General features: G+C 37.9%; 1 protein-coding gene across 1 annotated transcript; it reads right to left on the bottom strand.

Annotated features, from left to right (window-relative positions):
- Positions 1 to 3,866: 3,866 nt before the first annotated feature.
- On the bottom strand, positions 3,867 to 4,131 carry LOC119242765 (60S ribosomal protein L28-like). Its single transcript, XM_037508262.2, has one exon. The coding sequence runs from the start codon at positions 4,129 to 4,131 to the stop codon at positions 3,907 to 3,909; it is 225 nt and encodes a 74-aa protein (XP_037364159.1). The 3' UTR covers positions 3,867 to 3,906.
- Positions 4,132 to 21,010: the final 16,879 nt, after the last annotated feature.

The following is a 21,010-nucleotide window of genomic DNA, read 5'->3' as shown; positions in this document are numbered from 1 at the left end:
ATTGCTAATATTGGAGATGTCAGATTTGTCAATTTTTTTAAGGGCTTGTACATTTAGTGCAATATCGGGGCTTTTCAGCTGCTAAAACCCTTTCATATAGATTGATCATTATATTTTCGTAATCAGTTGATATTATCACCAATGGCTATAGGAAGATTAATGACTCAGACTTGATAAATTAGTCATTTGTAGTCAACTTGTTAATTCATAAATTATTTCACAACAGTTCTCTGGAGTGCAGAGAAAATTGCACATGCAAACTTCTCCTCTTTAACTTGTGTCCTTTTGTTCAGAAATACCATTGGGAAGGTGCGAAGTCAAACTATCCAGAAGTACCATATGTTGAATCAGGATACATCACAGTTATTAAAAGTTATTTATTTTCTATTGATTTCTCTATGTGGACAGTGAGAATAACGTATTTCATAAGAATAAGATCCAGTTTTCACATTTAAAGTTTTCTGAATCTAATCATGGAAAAAATTGACTAATTTTGTACATGTAACATAGAATTGAAATTATATATACAAATAGACTCACATTTGTAATTGGATATTTTATGGGGTTTCGAATACCTTCTTATAAAAGAAAGTACATTAAATAAATAGAATGCTTGATCTTCAGCTGTTGCGCATCTTTTCTTTTCCTTTAGGGTAGTGTTTCTGCTAACTTTTTTTCTTTTTACTGAATGACTAATAAAGCAGGGGTCAAGAAACTAAGGTTCTCAGTCACTATTTGTCATGAAATCAATATGAAGGTATCTTTTGGCAGATGAATGTAAAATGAATTAAAACTGGACCTTCACGATGCAAATGTGAGTACATCCCACACAAATCAGACCAGAGTTCAAGTATGAGTGGCATTTCTTGTTATTTCTATTCAAGTCAGATGGTTGAAGTGGTGAAGAATATTAAAATCCCTAGCAAAACTTAGCTGAGCAAATGTTTTAGATGTTTAGGAAAAGATATATTAATCTCTTCACTCAGGAGCTATCACCTGTTACAACTAACCCCGGAGCTGTAAAATGAGCTGTAAAATGGATTTGATTTTACAAATGGGGCCGTGTTGGAGATAGGAAGCTGCTTGGTAATTATAGCTGACTTACTGGAAATAAAGAGGCAGTAAAAGGGCACCTTTGCGTAATTATTAGTAATAGAAAGACAAATGATTTGAGCAAGGTAATAGGGAGTAACAATTTCATAGTGATAGATGATAGAAAGGGTTAAGTCCTAAGTAAGTTAAGAGGCTTTAGTGCTGAAATAAAGTTATAATTTCTTTTGGCCCAATTGAGTGATCACCGAGAGCCCATCTGAGCTGGGAGGTTTCTCTCTGTGCTGCCTACAAGATAACATACTCTGTCCTTCTGATGTAATTTGCAAACCTGAAATTTAAATGTATTGCGTTATAGCTCTTGGAGATTAGGTCTTCCTGGTTGGTTTTTATTTCATTAATAAGGGGTGAATATGTGTCTTCAGTTCTGATAGGAACCAAATCTGTATTTCTCTCCTGGTAGCATTTTCTTCTGTTCAAGCCCAGTTTATAATACTAAATGTTGGTTGATATGTCAGCCCACTCCAGGCTGTCGTATGCCATTTAAAGCATCACACATTGGCTTTGCGAAATTGTATTTTCAGAACTGAACCAGGAGTAATAGTGCCACCATTGATGTACATGCTTCTTAAAATCTCTGTCTGGAAAATAGTGTCATTGAATTATATAGTTTTCTTGGCAAAAATCTAGACATGCCTTCTGCATTTGGATCTTACAGCATGGAAAACCTGGGAAGTCAGTTTTATAACTTTGGGACGTAGGTAATGATCACAGCATCTCACAGTTTTGCTATCCCATGTTCTTCCCTAAAAATAAAGAAAATGCTTTCTCTGGGCACACATAGAATTGGGGAGCCTATGTGTCATCTAAATCTTGCTGAGACATCTATTCAGATAATGAAAGTATGTCACCCGTATTCTCATCAGCTTGTCTAAATGCTATTTGTATGCGTAACACAAGATAAATTACAGTGTACTAGTTACTAGTGGAAGTGTTTTTTAAAAATATGAAACTTGGCTAAAACAGTGCATGGGGGGAATTTCAGCTTTAAAAAAATACACAGGACAAGAAGGAAGGTTGAAAATCATCCATCTATGATTGATGTAGCCATCTGTATCTTTGGATAAGTGTCTATTCAAATCTGCCCATTTTTGATTGAGCTATTCATTTTCTTGTTGTTTAATTTTATGAGTTCTTTGTATATTTTGGATATTAAGCTCTTGTTGGATATATGATATGCAAATATCTTCTCCCAGGCACTAGGTATTTTCATTTTTGTGGTCATTTCTTTCACTGTACAAAACCTTTTTAGTTTGATGTATTCCCATTTATTTGTTTTTGCTTTGTTTTTCTTGCCATTACAGGTGAGGTCTCCAAGGACTTTTTAAAATAAATTTATTTAAATTTTTACACTGTTCATTTTTGAGGTCGATTACCTGGCGTGGTTTTACCTATCTTTTCTTCATATATTTTATGGCTTCATATATTTTACCAATGTTTTCCTCTTATATCCAAGTATTTAATTTTTGTAAATGGTGCTAACAAATACCTAGCTTCATTTGTGTGTGTGTGGCTTTCCAGCACCATTTGTTTTCTTTCTCCATTGTAGTCTTGGCTCATTTGTCACAGAATAACTGTCCATACATGTGTGGCTTCATTTATGGACGCTCAATTCTGTATCATTGGTCTGTTTGTCTTTTTGTACCAGTCCTGGGCATAGTGAGATGGAGTCTGCTACCATGAGGATTGAGATGTCTCTGCTTAACTTTATTCTAGCTTGTGACAGATGTTTGAATAGGGGCAAGGAGAATGAACGTTTTCTGGTTCACTTTTCCTTTATGTGAAATGCAGGTGGCAATAGTTCCTATCTCATGTGATTAAAAGGACTAAATACGTTAATAAATGTAAAAATCTTAAAAACACTTTTGATGCACAAGGAATGTTGTGTAATTGTTTTCTACAATCTCTATTTAATAGCAGAGTATTCAAAGAAAATATAACCGCAATCATTAAAATATCCCAGACCATGAAAATGATAGAGTTGCTTCCTGTTATCATATTAATATTCAGACATACTGATGAATGGTAAAGATAAATAGTCTTTTATGAACTTCTGGGAAAAGACCAAAAACTGCATATAGTACAGTGGTATGAGAAAAAATAGAGCAATAATGTATTGCTAGGCAGCTATATTCAAGTAATTAAAGGAAGTTCAAAATCATTAGCTTAAAAGAAGAAATCATGATTATATCAGTAATTACCAAAAAAGGCAATCTTTGAAATGAAACAACAAATGTGTAACTCCCACACATATACATGTTTTGTATATATACATGCATAAACACATATATAGATAGCTAGATATACATAGTTACATCTATGTAAAAATATAACAAAAATTAGAATAAAACAGTCAACTGACTTACTGTAAGTAGGATATGAAGTGTCACTCTAAAAAGAGCAGAACATGATGGGTAACAAGACATAAAATAATCATCCAAGAGTAAATCCAAATGGCCAGAAATATTTACCAAATGTTCACAATTTCTAAAAGCAAAGACCACACAATTTAAGGACAAGATGGCACTTACAGTCATCAGTTTGAGAAAAAATGGTAATTACTACTAGTGTAAATTTAGGGATAAACTTATTTATTCTTCCCCAGTGCTGATGACCAAGTTGTTTTTTACACTAGCATTTCCTAGAAGCTAAACATTGAAGGCAAATGCCTGTGAATAAGAAAAGAGCAGAACAAAAACAGTGGTGCATTCATACTGTAGAATACTGTGTAAGCAGTCAGCATCTTTTTTTTTTTTTTTTTGGAGTCAGGGGACACCTTTATTGCTGGGGGGCTGCTCAGGAGCTCTTGGTGGGGCGGGTCCTCTTCCTCTTCACCATCACCGGCTTCTGGCTGCGCAGGATGGCACTGGCCCTGCGGATGGCGGCCATGCGCAGGTCAGGCCGGTACTTGTTCTTGCGGATCATGTGGCGGATGCTGCTGAGCGTGGCCCGCGCGTTCTTATTGATGGTGGTGCGCACGTAGGAGGTGGCCGGCTTCCGCTGGCCGGCTCGGCGCTTCATGACAGCATCTTTAAGATCTATACTAGTTCACTGGAACAGAGGGACACAGATCAACTATAAACTATCCATTCAAAGATTAAAAAATATTTTAAACTAACAACTGTAATGCCCATTTGTCCTGTTTGAAATTTTAAATATGTTTAAATTTTCCCAAATGCTTCGCCAAGTCTTCTTTGCTGCACAGGGTACATTTACTTCTCTTCCATGTACAGTGGAGGGCACTTGGCACTTGGCACTTGCCAAGAGAGAAAAGATAAATAATCTTTAAGACTTCCAAAGAAAATATATTTGAAATGTGTTTCAGGGTGATTTTTATGGAATCAGTAAGTTTAACTTTCTTCATATGTCTTGTCTGACAGTCCAAAAAATGAAGCATAGATAAGAATTCGAATGCTTGTTTCCCCTTGTGCTACCCATACTGCTTTTAGCACAAGCCTCCATTCAGCACTGAGTGAAGACTTGAGGACATTGGCTGCGTGGGGTAGGAGGGCAGGGTCATGTGGGAAGAGTGGAGAGTCTGGAAGGATGCTCCCCAAATCTTGATTGCTTGTCTATGAGTGGTGACATCACAGATGATTTTAACTTTATAGTTCTCTAAATTTCTTATTTGAGTAAGGATCATTTATCACTGCCATATTCACACAGGAAAATGAGGAGATATTTCCAGTAACACCAGCAACAAAAGATATGTCCTAAAGCATTTTGGGGATGGGAAGTTGGTTAAAAAAAATGGCTGAGTGTTTTAGTGGCTAGTATGGAAATAGCAGTCTGGTCAGTGAGCTTCCCGCTGCTCTTTCCTCCTCCTCTTCATCCCTGGGATGTGCTGACAAGAAAAAACACGTCTCCATTTAAGTAATTTTTGCTTATGTACATCTGTGCTCCGGACTTTGAATAGAGCAGAATAGTTTAGCAGTGTCCAGCATCAAGTCTACTAGAGCATGAGAGACCCCAAATGAAAATTACTCTCCGAGCTGACACAGTTATCAGTTTGATCACACATTCCTTTTCGTTTTGAGCAGAGGAGTGATGCTAATGATGTGAATGTGCGTTTGGTTCTGCTTGCAGTTTGCAACATGTCGTATTGCTAACAGTACAATCTTGGACAGGAGTGAGAGCCTCATTTTCCAGCCAGTGTACACAAATCATTTTCATTTCTGTTCATGTGAGTAACTTCACCATAGTATGCAAGAGACTTTTTAATTGTTGTATTCTTTTCCACAACTTTGTGTCACTTTACTGTCCTCGTCTTAGCACCATGTGAAGAACCTCATGGTAGAGATGAATAGGAAACGCTGAGGCATAGGGCTTTGGTAGTAATTAAATGGCAGTGCATTTCAAAGCTGTGGATATTTAATGTCACCACAGTATCAGTTTCACGTTTGGTTCAGTACTGTGTGTGGGAATTAAATGCAGAACAGTGTGTTATCACTGCTTAATCATGTAAATGGTATTCACATGTTAGGCCTATATTCTTAATTGAATTTTAGCTTCTTTATTTAGAAACAAAGATTTCTTGATAAGGTTAAATTGGTTTTAAGCAGAAGCATATTCTTAAGAAATTAATTTTCATATTTTCTTACTGGTACTCAGTTGTAAGTGAATGTCACGGTGTGTGGTGTGATGATGACGACGTTTTATCTTTAGTTGGCGGTGCAGCACATAGCTGATGTGCAAGGCTGACACTAGAAAAACATCTGGAAATATCCGTGGCTACAATGTACTTTCATTTCAAATTTTTGATTAAAAATTGGTTTATAAACACCTGAAATGAATGCAACAAGGTCACATAAAACACTTTTGTACCTATAGTGATCATTATTATTTAACTTCTCAGGTATTAACTTTAGATGTATCTCCTTATGTGTAAATAATAGAAAGCATTTAGATGGTTAAGTCTTTTAGGGAGCAGTGATTTTAGTTCAGTTGCATGTAAGGGATATTTCTTATGATTTACTAATGGGAACTACAGATAACCAGTTATAAAAAACTTTCTAGTCATTAAATTATTTATTATGATTGCTGATAATTCATAATAAAGAATGATGAAAATTTACCAATTAGACTTCTGAAATTCTTCGGGGCATATGAAGTTTTAAGGAAAAAACTAGTTCATTGTAAAATTAAACTTGGTTATTTACATATTAAAGATGTGTATATAAAATTTATTCTAAAATTCATTTGAGTTTCTTTGTAATGAAAGCAAAATATTTGAAGCATTACGATGATTTTGCTTTCTAAATTAAGGGTTTTTTTTTTTTCCATTGACATCATTAGTGTGTATTTGTTACCTATTTCAGTTAATTCTTGCTGGTAGTATTCCTTTAAACTTAGGAAAGTTAAAATTAAATTTAGAGTTATTTCTCATTCTTTCCCCTCATTGAATGAGTAAACAATGGATTTACTGTCCCTCGAATTCAATTTGTAGTGAAATAATATGGTCATTATCTCACACCAAAGACTGTTTCAGAAAATATTGAGAATACCTGAGAGTATTTTACCAGAATCCAGGGTTTTCCAGGAATCTAAATTCACATCCCATCTCTTATAACTGGCAATGCTAAACTACTTACTGTCAGTGGAACAGTGAGATCTGAAAAACAGTAAATACAGAATTAAATCGCTATCAACCCTATTTTTAGATAAATCTCATTAATAGGTGTCTAAAGGAATAACTCATTTAGAGTCTACTCCTTATAGAATATACAGTAGGGTGAATCCATGTGCTATCCAAATGTCTTTTCAGACAGCATCCTCATCGATGCACCTTTGAACCATGTTAATTTCTTGCTTATAGAGCTGCCTCTTCCTCTAGACTGCGGTATTTTTGTAAGCAGTGACTTTCTGAGTCATTGTTCATAGCACTTTACAATAATGTGTTCAGTAACTGCACTTCGGCCCCAACATGAAAGCTTTACCATCCTTCGGTGGCTGTGCAGTCCTGTGCACAGGACATTTTTTTTTTTTATAGAGGCATGTTTTTTATTTATTTATTTGTTTGTTTGTTTTGTTTATACATGCACTGGGTACAGTCAGAAGCGCGGGAGGGTGAGAGAATTCACCAGAGCCAGAGCGGGGAGCAGAGCAGGCAGAAGGACCGAAATACACTGCTAAGGGGAGCAGCGGGCGGCAGGAGAGGTCTGCACGCCATGCGGGACCCTCCTCCGGAGGCCGGGGAGCAGCCAGGGATTGAACCGGCGCCGCAGAGGCCGCGGGCAGCTTCGCAACCCAGCGCTCAACCACTGCGCCACCGGGGAGGCCCCTGCACAGGACATTTATAAGACCCTCTAGAGTTTTAGTGTCTTTCCAAGAAAGGACCACAGGAGCAATAACAACCCAACCCAACCATCCCATCTCTCTTTTATTACCATTTCTTCTCAGAAATGTGGCTATCTTGTATGTCCAGGATAGAAAGGAGCATCTTGACTAGGTCTTTAGAAAATTAGTCCTTGCAATGCTGGACAGTGTCACTACAGACAGGCGAGAAAGCACTGGTCTTCCCCCTACCCTCAGTATTCCTATTACTTGCATTTAAAGGCCAGCCACTTCCACATTCCTCTTTAGTCCTGGGCTTATCATTTCAGACACCTTCACATCCACACATGTATACTCAGGAAACTGCTTTTCACAACAGTCAGAGCAGGGCTAGTAGGAGTGCAGGGGGCAGAGGGTGCTCTCACATCCTCGGTGTTTATTTCAAGAGTTTAAAGTGTAGAAAGTCGCTCAACTCCAAAAGTCTTCCTCTGGGAGAAATGCTGAGTCTTCAGATTGGAAAATCCTTTACTTTTTTATTGGCTTTAGGTTATCCTGATCAAAAGAAGTGGAGGGATGATAAGGGTCCTCACTGAGGAATGTAATGATTCATTTATTAAGTATTAAAATGCTGTTAAACATGAGTTAACAATATAACCTAGTGAGTCACTTAATAATTAAGCATATTCTTAATGCTTTATTTATTTATGGCTCCTTTGTTCTAAAAATAAATTGAGACAGTGGCCTAGCATGTACACACACACACACACATATGTATAAACACCTTATGACAACATGTTGATTTGTCTCTTTAATGCATGATATTTATTTTTAGTAATAATAATGCCTTATAGATTTATTATGAGAATTAAATATGGGAATGAGTCCAAGGCATGCAGAATAGAATCTAGTATATGTTAAAAATGATAGCTTTTCTGGTGAAAAGGAAGGTTTTTGCATTCAATAAGAAACTGCTATATCCTGCTTTTATAAAATTCTTTACAGCCTTTAAATATCTCTATTAAAGTAATTTTTATACAAACTAAAGTTAAAATCTTCACTTTGTAGCATTCGTGTAATGATATAACTATTTTATGAGTTAAGAACTATATAATAAGGATCTATGGTACAGGGAAAAAATTGTAATTTTGGGTTATGAATTAAGATCATTGTGAACATTCTATCATAAAGGAAATGTCTTAGTTTATTACAGAGGGAAAAAAGACAAACAAAACTTTAGACAGATTCTTATGACATTTACAGAAGAAATGGGGACAGACCCTGGCCACAAAGCCAGAAATAGACTATATGCTGGGTCTGCCTGAACTGAACAAATATTCCTTTTCATTGCTCTCAAAACAAGGAAAAGGTCCCTGTCAGGAAACTAACATTTTATTACTGACCAGATGGACTTGGGCCTTATAAGCAAAACTTGTTGTAGAATCTTGTAATTAGTGAGAGCTTATGTCTAAATAGATCTCTGACCACTCGACCTACCTAGAAGACTGAATGGCATACAGAATAGTTTTGAGGTGAAGTAGTTTCCAAATGCTCATACCCCAAAGAGTGTGACACCCACTTCATGACTCCATTTAGCCATTTATAGTAGAGACATGAATTTTACTTTAGAATCAAGAACTTTACTTCAACCTTGCCAAATTTTTCTCTCTTCAGTGTGAGTAAAAGAGCTTCTTTCATTCAGAATCTCATAGCCTTGTACGAGGGAGTGCATTAGGCAGGTAATTGATGGAGAATTCTGACCTTTCCCTTCCAGACAATAAATACAGATAACAGGGAGCAACATGACCTCTCAAGCATTGCACAGTTAGTTAGTGGAAGATCCAGTCTAAATCTCCAATATTAACACTATAAACACCAAGAATGTCCCCCAGATACTCAGCTCTATATGTTAATGCTACTCCTTAGGTTAAAAAGTACTTTGAGATTCTTTTTGGGTCTGTTTAACTTTTAAATGATGTCAGTTATGATTCTTAAAAGTTAAAATGAAGATAAAGACAATGCCTGAGAAAAGCAATGAATGAAGTCAGGAGCAGCGATTTCTCCTACTGTCCTCCAGAGTTTGAGGGTGCAACTGCAAGTGTAGATTTCTGAGCCCACCCACACCTGCTGGCGATCTGTAGCTCTCCCTTCCCCATAGACGATCCTGGGGAACCAGCACACTGTGTGGCAGTTACACTGTTTTATAATTTATATCTAGCACACACACTGGACACACAGGGCAGTGTGTCCTATTCTAAATCATTATAGAATATAAAGAACTATGCCATTGAGCACTGTACTGCCCGGGTAAGAAAAATCAAATAGCAAATTCTGACATTTTTTCCCCTTTCTCTTGTTTTTAATGGCCTATGAAAAGTCTTTCTCAGAAACACTCGTCCCCTATTTCTCTGGGGACCAACTTGTCTGGGGTTAGTTATTTTTTGTCAAACACAAGCATCTTGGTTTCATTTATTTTATTAATTTATCATGAGCATGCTTCTGAAAAGAAGGTTGATCAAATATTTGTATCAGCTGATAAAATGTTGTATTATTTTAAGTTTTCTTACAAATGCTGTTAACCATTTAGCAGCAATTTCATACTATTGCATTTAAGTGCATCCACAGGACTGAACTGGTTTATCAGGTCAACAAATATGCTCTTCTAAAATTGTTTGCTTTTGGTGTTAGCTGTCACCTTGTTTCGATTTTTATATAGTTACAGTGTGGATGGGTGAACAATATGAAGTTTAAGTATTAAAGGACATTTGGTCAAGGCTGGCAGTGATTTCTGTGTGGACTGGTATAGCGCGTTGTGACAAACCATGACTGTCATTCTCCAGTCCCACAGGGGCGTGCTCAAGTTCCAGTATCCACATCTGAATAGTTACGCATGTTTGTGTCTTGTTACACTCAGCACATATGCAAATCAGATTACTCTTAATCATGGATATGGGGGAACAGAGGGTAGAGAATTGGTTAGGAAAATAGAAAAATAAAAAAACACAAATAACCTGTGGAAGTAGTTTGCATCTTTCCCCCCAGTGAGAAAGGTAATAAACTGAATGTGGAGCTACTTGCACATTGAAGAGTAAATAGACTTCCATTAATGTCTTTCATTTATAATAGCTAAAAGCAATCTTTGGGCAGCACAGTTTAATTGAAAATTTTTAAAAATTAGAATTTATGGGCCTCCCCTGGTGGTGCAGGTGGTTGAGTGCAGTGCTGTGAAGCTGTCAGCAGCCTCTGCAATGCTGATTCGATGCCGGCCTGGTAGGCGAGAATCCCACATGGCCCAGCAGACCTCTCCTGTCTCGCCCGCTGCTCCCCTCAGCAGTGTATTTCAGTCAGTCTGTCTCTGGTGAATCCTTTCACCCTCCCGTGCATCTGGCCTGTACCCCAGTTCTTGTATGCGTGAATAAATAAATCTTTAAAAAAATCCAAAAAAATTTAGAATTTATGCTATGATGTTCAGTATTAATCTCACTTCCTCATATATGAATGGCAAAATTTGACATTTAAAAAAATTATATCATGCCATTGAGGGATTTACCTATTGTGGACAGACTCTTTTTAGTGACCCAAAAAGATAAAAGTCTTATACCTTCACAAACTTCCATGCTATTAATAAGCATGTATAAGGATAAGAAGAGATAAACATGAACATCAGTATTTCTGTAATAATAGTGAAGAAAACCTTAAGAAAACCTTCTTGATGTCCAGTCTTCAAAAACACTAGAAATACCTTTCTTTCTTAAAAGGAAAGAAATTCCTAGAAATTTACATTATACTATTACATCGTTTTCCTTTTATCAATCAAATTCAGTATTTATTATTTGCCTTTGTATTTGAGGATCTACTGGGACAATTAATGCTACGTTTAGGATTTTAAGGGAAGATCTAGCACCTGGTAGATTTACAGAGTTTATAGAATCATTGGTCTGGATATGGATTAAAAACTAAAGCTAACTCAATATAAATATTGAAACAAAATAAGAAATAAAAATTAACTTTGTATTTTATTCTTCAAATGGTAAATTTCCTACTTGAAATAGAAAATGGTTGATACCTATATACAATTATTTTATTTTTTACAAGTAAAAATGTTTTAATATAATTGAAGCATTAAGAGAGTACTTAACATCACACGGTATGATTATTAATGAAATATGACTTTCTTTTTTTTTTTAAAGATTTATTTATTTATTTATTTATATAAACACTGGGTATAGTCAGAAGTGCGGGAGGGTGAGAGAATTCATCAGAGCCAGAGCGGGGAACAGAACAGGCAGACTGATGAAGTACACTGCTGAGGGGAGCAGCGAGCGGCAGGAGAGGTCTGCGCGCCATGTGGGACCCTCCTCCGGTGTCCGGGGATCGATCCGGCACTGCAGAGGCTGCAGGCAGCTTCGCAGCCCAGTGCTCAACTGCTACGCCACCGGGGAGGCTCTGAAATACGACTTTCTAAGAAAAACCATAAGTCATATTTTATTAATTTAATAGAAATTGCTCTAAAATACCTTCTGAAATTTCAGGAATCAATAAAAATTTTAGTATCCACATGTCATTGTATTCTACTGTCTAGTTAGGAAAATGGAGGTATAATCAAGCTGCAGGATAGATGTAGCAACAAACAAATATTGCGCAAGTTAATGTTATGCTATTATGATGAAAATATGTGTGTACTGTCTTTACCAGTGTAGATGTCACTACTAATAATGACAGCAGTCAGCTTGCAATCCCCATAAGCCTTACATGTGATTATTATGTATAAGACATAAACTCCAGTTCTTCCTTAACACATGTACAACTTACTTGATCATTTTTGACTGAACTTGTACAAGTTCTATAAAATTAGTTATCGCTGTTAAGATATAGAAATACATAAACAAATACATTCTTGTTATTAGAGTTTTGTGTTCATTTTCTTCCTCACAAGGGACTTAAAGTAGGGCAGATGTCTGTTGGCCCATGGAGGTGAGCATCAAGGAGGTGAGCAGCGTGGTCCTATCCACAAGCTCTGACCCAGTCTTGCCTCCTCTGGGCAGGGCTCCCTTTGAGAAGAAACCATGAGACTCAAAGATCATTTTGCTGAGTATGTGCTGCTTCTCATCTGTCTAACAGGGGGAATTTATGTACTAGAAAACCTTTGGTGAAAATTATACTCAACCTCACAGACATAGTCAGTTGAAATTAGAGAGTTATTCTCAGTCAAAGAAGAACCCCTCACAGAGGATTTGCAATGTGTTGCATTTGTTTTTATAAAGAAATGCAAAACCAAAGCCTGGATTCAGGGCAGCAAAATCACAGCTTGCTGTGATTAACATCAATCTTGTAAACTGCTCAGGGGCAAGACATGGGCAAGAGGGATACCCATTGGGGGTACCCTGTGCAGACTCCACTTCCCCAGCACTGTCACTTCATGAAATGTTCACAGTGAAAGCAAAGCTTCTGAAGGAAAACGGCAACTTCACCAGTCACTGTGCCAGGGACAGCTTGGCAAGGACTCAGGGAAAGGTGCCTGGTCTCCCACGTGTTGATTTAGAACAGATGAAGACCTCATGGAGCTGCAGCCTACTGAGGCAAGCTCTGCGTTTCACTGTGTTCATCTCAAGACTTACGTGAAAGGGTTACATGTTCCTCCCTTTATCTGTTAGCGTCCTAGGAGCGAGGAGCAAGATTCCATTAAGCCTTATTTCAGGCATAAAATAATATGCATCTGATAATGTACTCTTGCAAGTGCTGTGAATGAAAACAAATGGGCTCGTTAGAGATTGAAATGGGGGAGTTTGTTTAATTTGGAAGGTTGGAGAAGCTGCCTCTAAATAAATGGCAGTAAAATTGTTACCTCTAAAAGGAGAAGTTATTCAGGTGAAGAGCGAGGGCAAGATTACACCTGGCAGAGGGAATAGTATCTGAGAAAACCACTCGCTGAGGAAAAGCATGCTACCACCCCCCGCCTGAACTCCAGGAGTCCACATGGCTGAAGCATGGAGAGCAAAGGTGTGGCATGAAATGAGGCAAGGGAGTGGAGCCTGGGCCAGCTTATGCAATGTCTGACAGCAATGCTAAGGATTTTGAACTGCTTTTATTCTAAGTTCAATAGGATTGTATTGAAGAGCTTTATGAGAGGACTGATATGATAAGATTTTCCGCAGAAAGCATACTCTGACAGCTGAGTGGAGAACGAATTGGGGTGAGCTAAAAAGGAACCAGTGAGTGCAGTGAGGACACAAAACATTCACTTCCTTCTTACTATGAGAATTTTGATTCTGTGTAGGGGAGCAGTTAGTCCAGCCTCCCTCGCCCTAAGAGACAGTCCTAAACAAGGTCCTAGCCCTGAGCTGGGAAAACACGTGACTCAGTGAAATGTCTGAAATGTCTGTGCTTCGGTTTTCCTCTTTTTTCTACTGGAATGGAGGCATGATTCCCGATGCCCACGTCCACATGTGGGCATAAGGAGAAAATCTCAGTAGCAAAGGTTCAAAGCATGGCAGGAAGCAGGAGCATCCTGTTTTTGATGGTATCCAGGAATATTATTGAGTCCTGAACTGCCTCCCTCTAATAACTCCTTCACTCATCTAAGCCACTATGTAGTAGAGTTGTATTTTACAACAAGTCAAACACAGTTCGGAGTGATGCAGATTTTGATGACAGGAGCTGGATGCTGCAAATTTAACAAAACCATACGTGTAAAATGGGCTCAGTGTACACAGCCATTCCCTCTGACCTGAAATTAAATCTGATCAGCTTTACTGTGTACAGTTGGGACATGAACTGTGAGCTGTGATTTTAGGGAAATTGCTGGGAAAATATCAGAATTTGGTATTTGCTTTTTTTTTTTTTTAAATTTGGGTAAAGTCCTAAAGGTAGAAGTGAACTTAGCCTGGAGCTAGCCAGCCTGCAAGAGAAGGAAGGACAGAATAGGTTAGAGATGCCACTAATGGTGAATCTGTAAACCTAAAGTTAGGATGTATCAATATCCCCAAATTTGGAAAATTGTGGACTTAGCTAGAAAAGTTACTTTTGTGTCTGTCTCCCCTTGAAACCTGTTGCATTAAGGAAGCTCTTTTAAGAAGGACATTATCAATATTGGCAAGTGCTGCCAGACGCACGTAGTCGAGCCTCCCCTTGCACCTCCCCCTTCTCTTTCATACACAGACACAGAGTTCCTGTCGGGAACTTCTAGTTAAAGACAATGGATTGACATATTCACTTCACTTCTCTCTCGATACTTAATGAAATAATAGTAATTTTTAAGCTAGGGCAATACAGACAGAGAGCACAGAAGATCTCACATTATAGGGTGAATGCTCCAAAGCAGGTGTGTGGATGATGAATATGGAAAATAAGAGAGAAACTATGAGCAAAGTTTTGCAGACATTTGGGTAAGCCAAGAAACACTGCAGAATTCCAGTGTTTTTAGGAATTAATGAAAATAGATAGCTATAGATTGACAGTAAAAATGGAATTAAATATAAGAAATAGATTTAAAGTCTGTTTAAGAAGTTATTTAACCCACTACTCCATGTATCTGGGCAGTGCTCTTTACCAGCCTTGCAGAAAGATGTAGAACATTCTTTGAAATGGTTCTTTTGACATGTGGGTGGACAGTGTGCATGGCAATGATTTTGTACTAAAAATAAGAGATTAAGTACAATTGTACCTGCTGAATCTGTACCCTTCTGCAAAGAGTTGGCTGTGAAAATGCAGGCAATCAGGCAGGCATTTTCTAGACTCAAATAAAGCATCCAGAACTCATGAAAACAGGAGTTCTTCAACAGGAGAGGCCAAGTGGTCAGTCAGTAGGACAGTGAGAACCACAGCTGGGAGTTCCACCTGTGTACTCAAACCACCCTTACATCCCACTCCCAAAGGTAAGGGGATAATCAAGGATCCCAAGATATTAGAGAAAACCAGTATAAGAGACAGGATAAAATAAGCCAAAAATAACAGGGTAAACAAAACTTGCAAAAACTCAAAATTAGGTTTGCAGAGACTAAAGAGAAGAAGTGCCCTCATTAAACAAGAACAGGGTAATATAAAAGGAAAAAATAAAAAGTTCTTGGAAATTGAATATATGATAGCAGAAATGAAAAGACGGGCATATTAAGTGTTTGCTACCCCAGCTCTCCTAATATCATGTAAGCAGTTCATTGCATTTTATTTCTTCTACTTGGAATACCTATACATTTTTCATTATCTTAATGAGACCCTGACAGGTAGAATACTTGAATTGGTTCTGTTATTCTAAGAAACTTAATCCTGAATACTGGATTTGGGAATTTTTTGTTTAATTGAGTTCAAATGCATTCCATTACCACTGGAAAGTGAATGCATTCGATTACCAGTGGAAAACGTGAACTATCACATGGCACACAGTGGCAGGGGAAAAAAAAGAGGGGGTTAATTTGCTTTTATTACAAGAAATGAAGTAGCTATCGATTGCAGGGCAAATTAAGTGGTTGCTACAATGGAGAAAGTGAATTTTTCAAACACTTGAGGAATGCAGTTGCTTCTGTCTGCACTACAGTGTCCTCAGAAAAAATGATAAGCTCAGGACTTTACTCTCTTGGTTGGAGTCAGAGAACCAGCATTCTTATGATGGCTTAAGCAGAGGTTTATAAATTTGTTCTGTATAGTCCAGAGAGCAAGGATTTTTATTTTATTTTATTTTTTAAGATTTTATTTATACAAGAACCGGGGTACAGGCCAGATGCACGGGACGGTGAGAGGACTCACCAGAGACAGAGCAGGGAACAGAACAGGCAGACTGATGAAATACACTGCTGAGGGGAGCAGCGGGTGAGACAGGAGAGGTCTGCTATGCAATGTGGGTTGCTCCCTGGCTGGCTGGGGATCGAACTCGTGCTGCAGAGGCTTCATATTGCTTCATAGTGCATTGCTTAACCCCTTGCGCCACCAGGGAGGCCCACCAGAGGGCGAGAATTTTAGACTGCACAGGCTCTGTCACAACTTCTCAGTTACGCTATCATAACTTGACGACAGCCACAGACAACACATGAGGGATACCAGGACAGTGTTGTTTTAAATTTTATTAGGAAAAAAATTGGCAGGAGAGGTTACCTATTACATCATACTATAGAGTTTAAAAGCACACCCCACATTAGAACTCTGACTTCATGGACTCAGCACATTGTCCTTTGCAGGGTTCTCTGCAGCAGGACTGAGTCCTGCCTGTGGGAACTTCACTTGCTGCAGCATATTCCCAAGTCTCTGCACCAGCGGGGGCCACTCCCTCCAGGAGTGTCTGGTGGTCACAGCATCCCCCTGAGAGGATGCTTTACGTCGTGGTGGTCTTGGCAGAGGGAGCTTGTTGTTTGGGGTTGGAGATCAGGGACCACTCTTTTCAAGGACTGGCAGTTGAAGTGAGTTCTGACTGAGTTACTTGGGGTGAAAAACAGTATGTGTGAAGATCATGGAAGGAGAAAGAGCTGGAGGGTTAAAGGAGCTGAAGGTGATTTGGAGGAGCTGGACTGTTTCTCTGACGAGTGGTGTGTTCAGTTTCTTGGGGGTGAGGTCTGAGGAACTATCATGGAAGCTTAAAATTACCTCTGTACACACACACCCCTCACACTTCGGGTTCATCGTCACTATTGATTATTCATCTGTTTGTCATTTTGTTTTACTTCACAGACCTTTAGGTATATAGTTGAGTTTCTTTTATTAGTTGTGGACAAAGGGCTGTCAGCTGTTGGCTGCCTGTAGTGAAGTGATTTATCTATGTTCAGGTTGGTTGGTTGTTAATTATTTGAAATAGAATACCTGATGACTAGAGACTTTTTTCATTTGTTCTTTGGTTAAATCATTCTTACTTCTGTATCATTATGTTGAATCTTGTATAAACTTATTACTTTGTATGATTATTAATACAGTTATATGAGTATCATTGGCTAAGTATAGTACAATTATTAACTGAGCTCAGCTCCTATTATTATTATTATTATTATTATTTTAAGATTTATTTATTTATTTATACAAGCACTGGGTACAGTCAGAAGTGCGAGAGGGTGAGAGAATTCACTGGACCCAGAAGTGGGGAGCAGAACAGGCAGACCAACAAAGTACACTGCTGAGGGGAGCAGCAGGCGCAGCAGGAAAGATCTGTGCTCCATGTGGGACTCTTGCTAGTGGCCAGCGGCTGGCGGCCAGCAACCGGGGATCGAACTGGCACTGAAGAGACTGCGGGCAGCTTCGCAGCCCAGCGCTCAACCGCTGCGCCACCAGGGAGGCCCTTCTATTATTATTGATCATATCAACATGATAAGTTCCATTTTATAGCTTTACTGAACAATTTCTATGTGCTTTCCATTTGTTATTTTATCTTCAAAACAACTCGGTGGAAAAGGTACAGTTAATTTTACTTCACAGATGAAAACAAAAGAGAGACAGACCTGGTGGGTGCTGTCTTGAAGGCCAGGGAACCTTAGCCAGAGAGCCAAGACTAGAACTCAGTGACCCCTTTTACTCTCGTGTTACATACTTGGGCAAAATATTCACTCCTTGTTTGGCTACAGTTTCATTTTTATGATTCTGTAGCTGGGATTTAACAAATCAAATTAATTACCTTCGGAATGATTATTCTCTAGTTCTTCCTCACCAGAACAACAAAAAAGAACAGATAATTGTTTCTACTTCTTGTATTTCCATTTATGTAGAGCTTCTAACTTGTTTCCACTTCTTTGTTCCCATTTATCCCTATTTTGTGTATATATATATATATATATATATATATATGTAAAAAATATTTGGGGAAATTGAATAATGTATCCCTGTGTAGGCCCAAATGACTGCAGAATAAGGCCACTGGAGAGGGATAGTGAGAGCAAAGGGGTAAAGGCCCAGGGTCCTGTGATGCAAGGATATGGGTGCTCTGGGAGGGTGAGAGTCGTGACTGACATCCACAGTATGGACTTGTTCCTGGGTCATAGACAGTGATGTCAGCCAGTGTTATTTTAAATAAATACAGAAATGTAGAAGTAAATAATAAATGGTAAGAGTTCTAAAAAGCTAACAGCATCTTTGACTTCCTTTTTCTTCACTCTATACCTCCGAAAATTAAAAATAAATGATCAACCTGGGCCTCATCCTAAAAGAAGACAAACACCTGTGTAGTCTTTAAATTTTGGCAAAGAAAAAATATTGATCGTACTTGGAGATCATATATTGGGCCCTACCCACCAAGGAGTGGCTGTGATTATCTGTGATGATATAAGTAAAGTTGAGAGTAAAACGTTTTAATTTATAAATACTTGATTTCTGTAGTTATAAAACATTTGTGTGTGTGTATTTCCCCCTTACGTTTAAAATTTAAAACAATTTTAAACTTGTTTTGAAAAAAACAGCTGCAAATTATTTGTAAATTATTGGATTGGGATTGAGGGATTGTGTATTGATCCCAATGAGGAGATGTCTGTTATGAGAAGAACTCTGTAAAATCCAAACAAGTTATAATAGTCCAAAATACAGCTTTCCAAAAATTATTGACATGAACTTGTTTGGATATATTTCTAAAAGTCACAGCAACTCTAATATAAAATTATTTGAATTTTTGTGGCACTGTCAACCTCACATAGACAAATATATTAGCATTATAATATATATCTCCTTTCATACACACAATATTAAAATAGTTCTAGTTTATCTCCGCAGTATCCATAACAAAAGTTAATCATGCTAGTGTTCATAAAAAAACAAAGCTTAAAAACCAGTTCTAGATAAATGCTCAAAAGTGTGCATGACTTCCCTGTTTCGTGGCTCATATTTACTGATGGTCAAGGATGCCACTGAAGTTGTTCCATGGTTTGCTTTTGTTAATGTATTTTCTTCTGATTTCTTTTTTCCCTCTCCTTTTCCTTTTTACTTTTCTCTCTTCTTTTTTTCCATAAAACGATGCTGGAGTGATTATGAAACAAACTTCCCGCATTTCTCACCTTTAATATGCCAAGGGGCAAAAAGGAAAAGGGGGGAAATCGAATTTCAAACAAGTAAGTCCAAGTTGAACACGTTTGTTTGGTTTTGTCTTTGCTTTTGACTGCTGGGATGGGGATGGGGGCTGGCGCTGCTCATGCTGCCATCAACATAAGCAAGCGGAGATTGCCTCTGTCCCTTATTTCACTGCACAATAGCCACTTCCGAAATTTAGTCTGCCGCTTGCAACGCCCTGATTTTAGGCAGGACTCTGGAATCCCGAGTCAACAGTTGGCAGGAGGCAGCCATTACCCACTGAGCCGTCCATAAATGCCCACCTGCTTTTACATGTTACACAGCTGGGGTCAGAGAATGTGATTTGGGCACAGTAATTAGAAAGCTTGCAAACTTTCAAAAATAAATTGACCACCCTCAAAAATCTGAAACTCTCAAAAGCACTTTACAGAATAAATAATTTACGTGTTCACTTTCCACTACATTGAGACTTTAAACTTCTCCAGGGCCAGATATATGTTTGATTGTTCTTAAAATCTGTGCTGGCATTTAACAAAGTACTTGGCACAGAGAGCCAGTGTACATAGTAGCCAGTTGTAAAATGTTTCTTCAATGTATCGGCAATTTTATTATTTATCTTGTGCAAATGGAAGCATCTTTCTTAAATAAGGAAGAGTAAAAATAACATAATAAAGGAAAACATAAGATAAATTTGAGATTGAACAGAGTTCTAGGAAGTAGTACATCAAATTGCTGACAAACTCACCACTGTATGAAAAGCATGGAGAGTTTTGAAAATAATTGACCCAGGAGGACTGGTTATTAATAAGCACATCTGTAAAGCTTAAGGCAAGAAGATGATGGTGACGGGCATATCCCACCCCTGCCAGCCATGACTTAACTGTCCAGTCATAATTTTAGGGTTTAATTTGCAAGTTAATTTTAGAATCAGGTGTGCAATTAGTATAAATGAGTGATTCTTGTGACTAAGTGGGCTTGTGTGCTAGCTGAGTTATTGTGAGCTCTATTGCTTTTGAGTTGGTTTTCACCGTCTTTGGCTTCATGCTTTATAATTAGTTGGATGCGGTCCACTACAGAATAAAAATTTTCTGACTTATTTTTTAATGGCTTGTCACAAACTTCTAAAAATCAATAAAATGCTCATTAAAACACCTGTTTTAACAAAATTTAATATATTTGATGGATGCTTTCACACAGTAGGTCAAATTCCTGTTTTCTTACTAATCCAGATGCAGATCACATTTGTGAAATCTTAGGGATAGAGGACATCTCAAATAATTCTGCTATATGGTGGCAGAAATTTTCCTGTTAACATATATTGATATAGAATGATTGTAGCTAACAAATTTCTGTTACAGTTCTCAAAGAGAGTAATCCCTGCAAATAATATTTCTAGGCATGTTGTTCCCATTTATATTGTTCTCCAAAACAATAATAGTGCTTACCTGGGATTGCTTTTACTCAGTATTTCAGAGATAACCTTTGTTGGAGTGACCAGATTTGTAATTGTTGGTTAGCCTTCTTAAGAACATCGTGGCGTTGCCTGTGAAGATTTACTTTTGTTAAAGGCTTTGAACTTTTAGCACTGGTCTTGGAAGCTTTATGTATCTACAAGAGGGGGAGATTTCTTGCCATGCCAATTGCCAGCTTCACCACAGCTGTGACA

Source organism: Talpa occidentalis, unplaced genomic scaffold (genome assembly GCF_014898055.3).
Source record: "Talpa occidentalis isolate TD23 unplaced genomic scaffold, MPIMG_talOcc4v2.1 talOcc4.13, whole genome shotgun sequence".
Classification (NCBI taxonomy): Eukaryota; Metazoa; Chordata; class Mammalia; order Eulipotyphla; family Talpidae; genus Talpa; species Talpa occidentalis.
The sequence above is the reverse complement of the archived record's forward strand: the minus strand, read 5'-3'. Positions and strand labels throughout refer to the sequence as shown.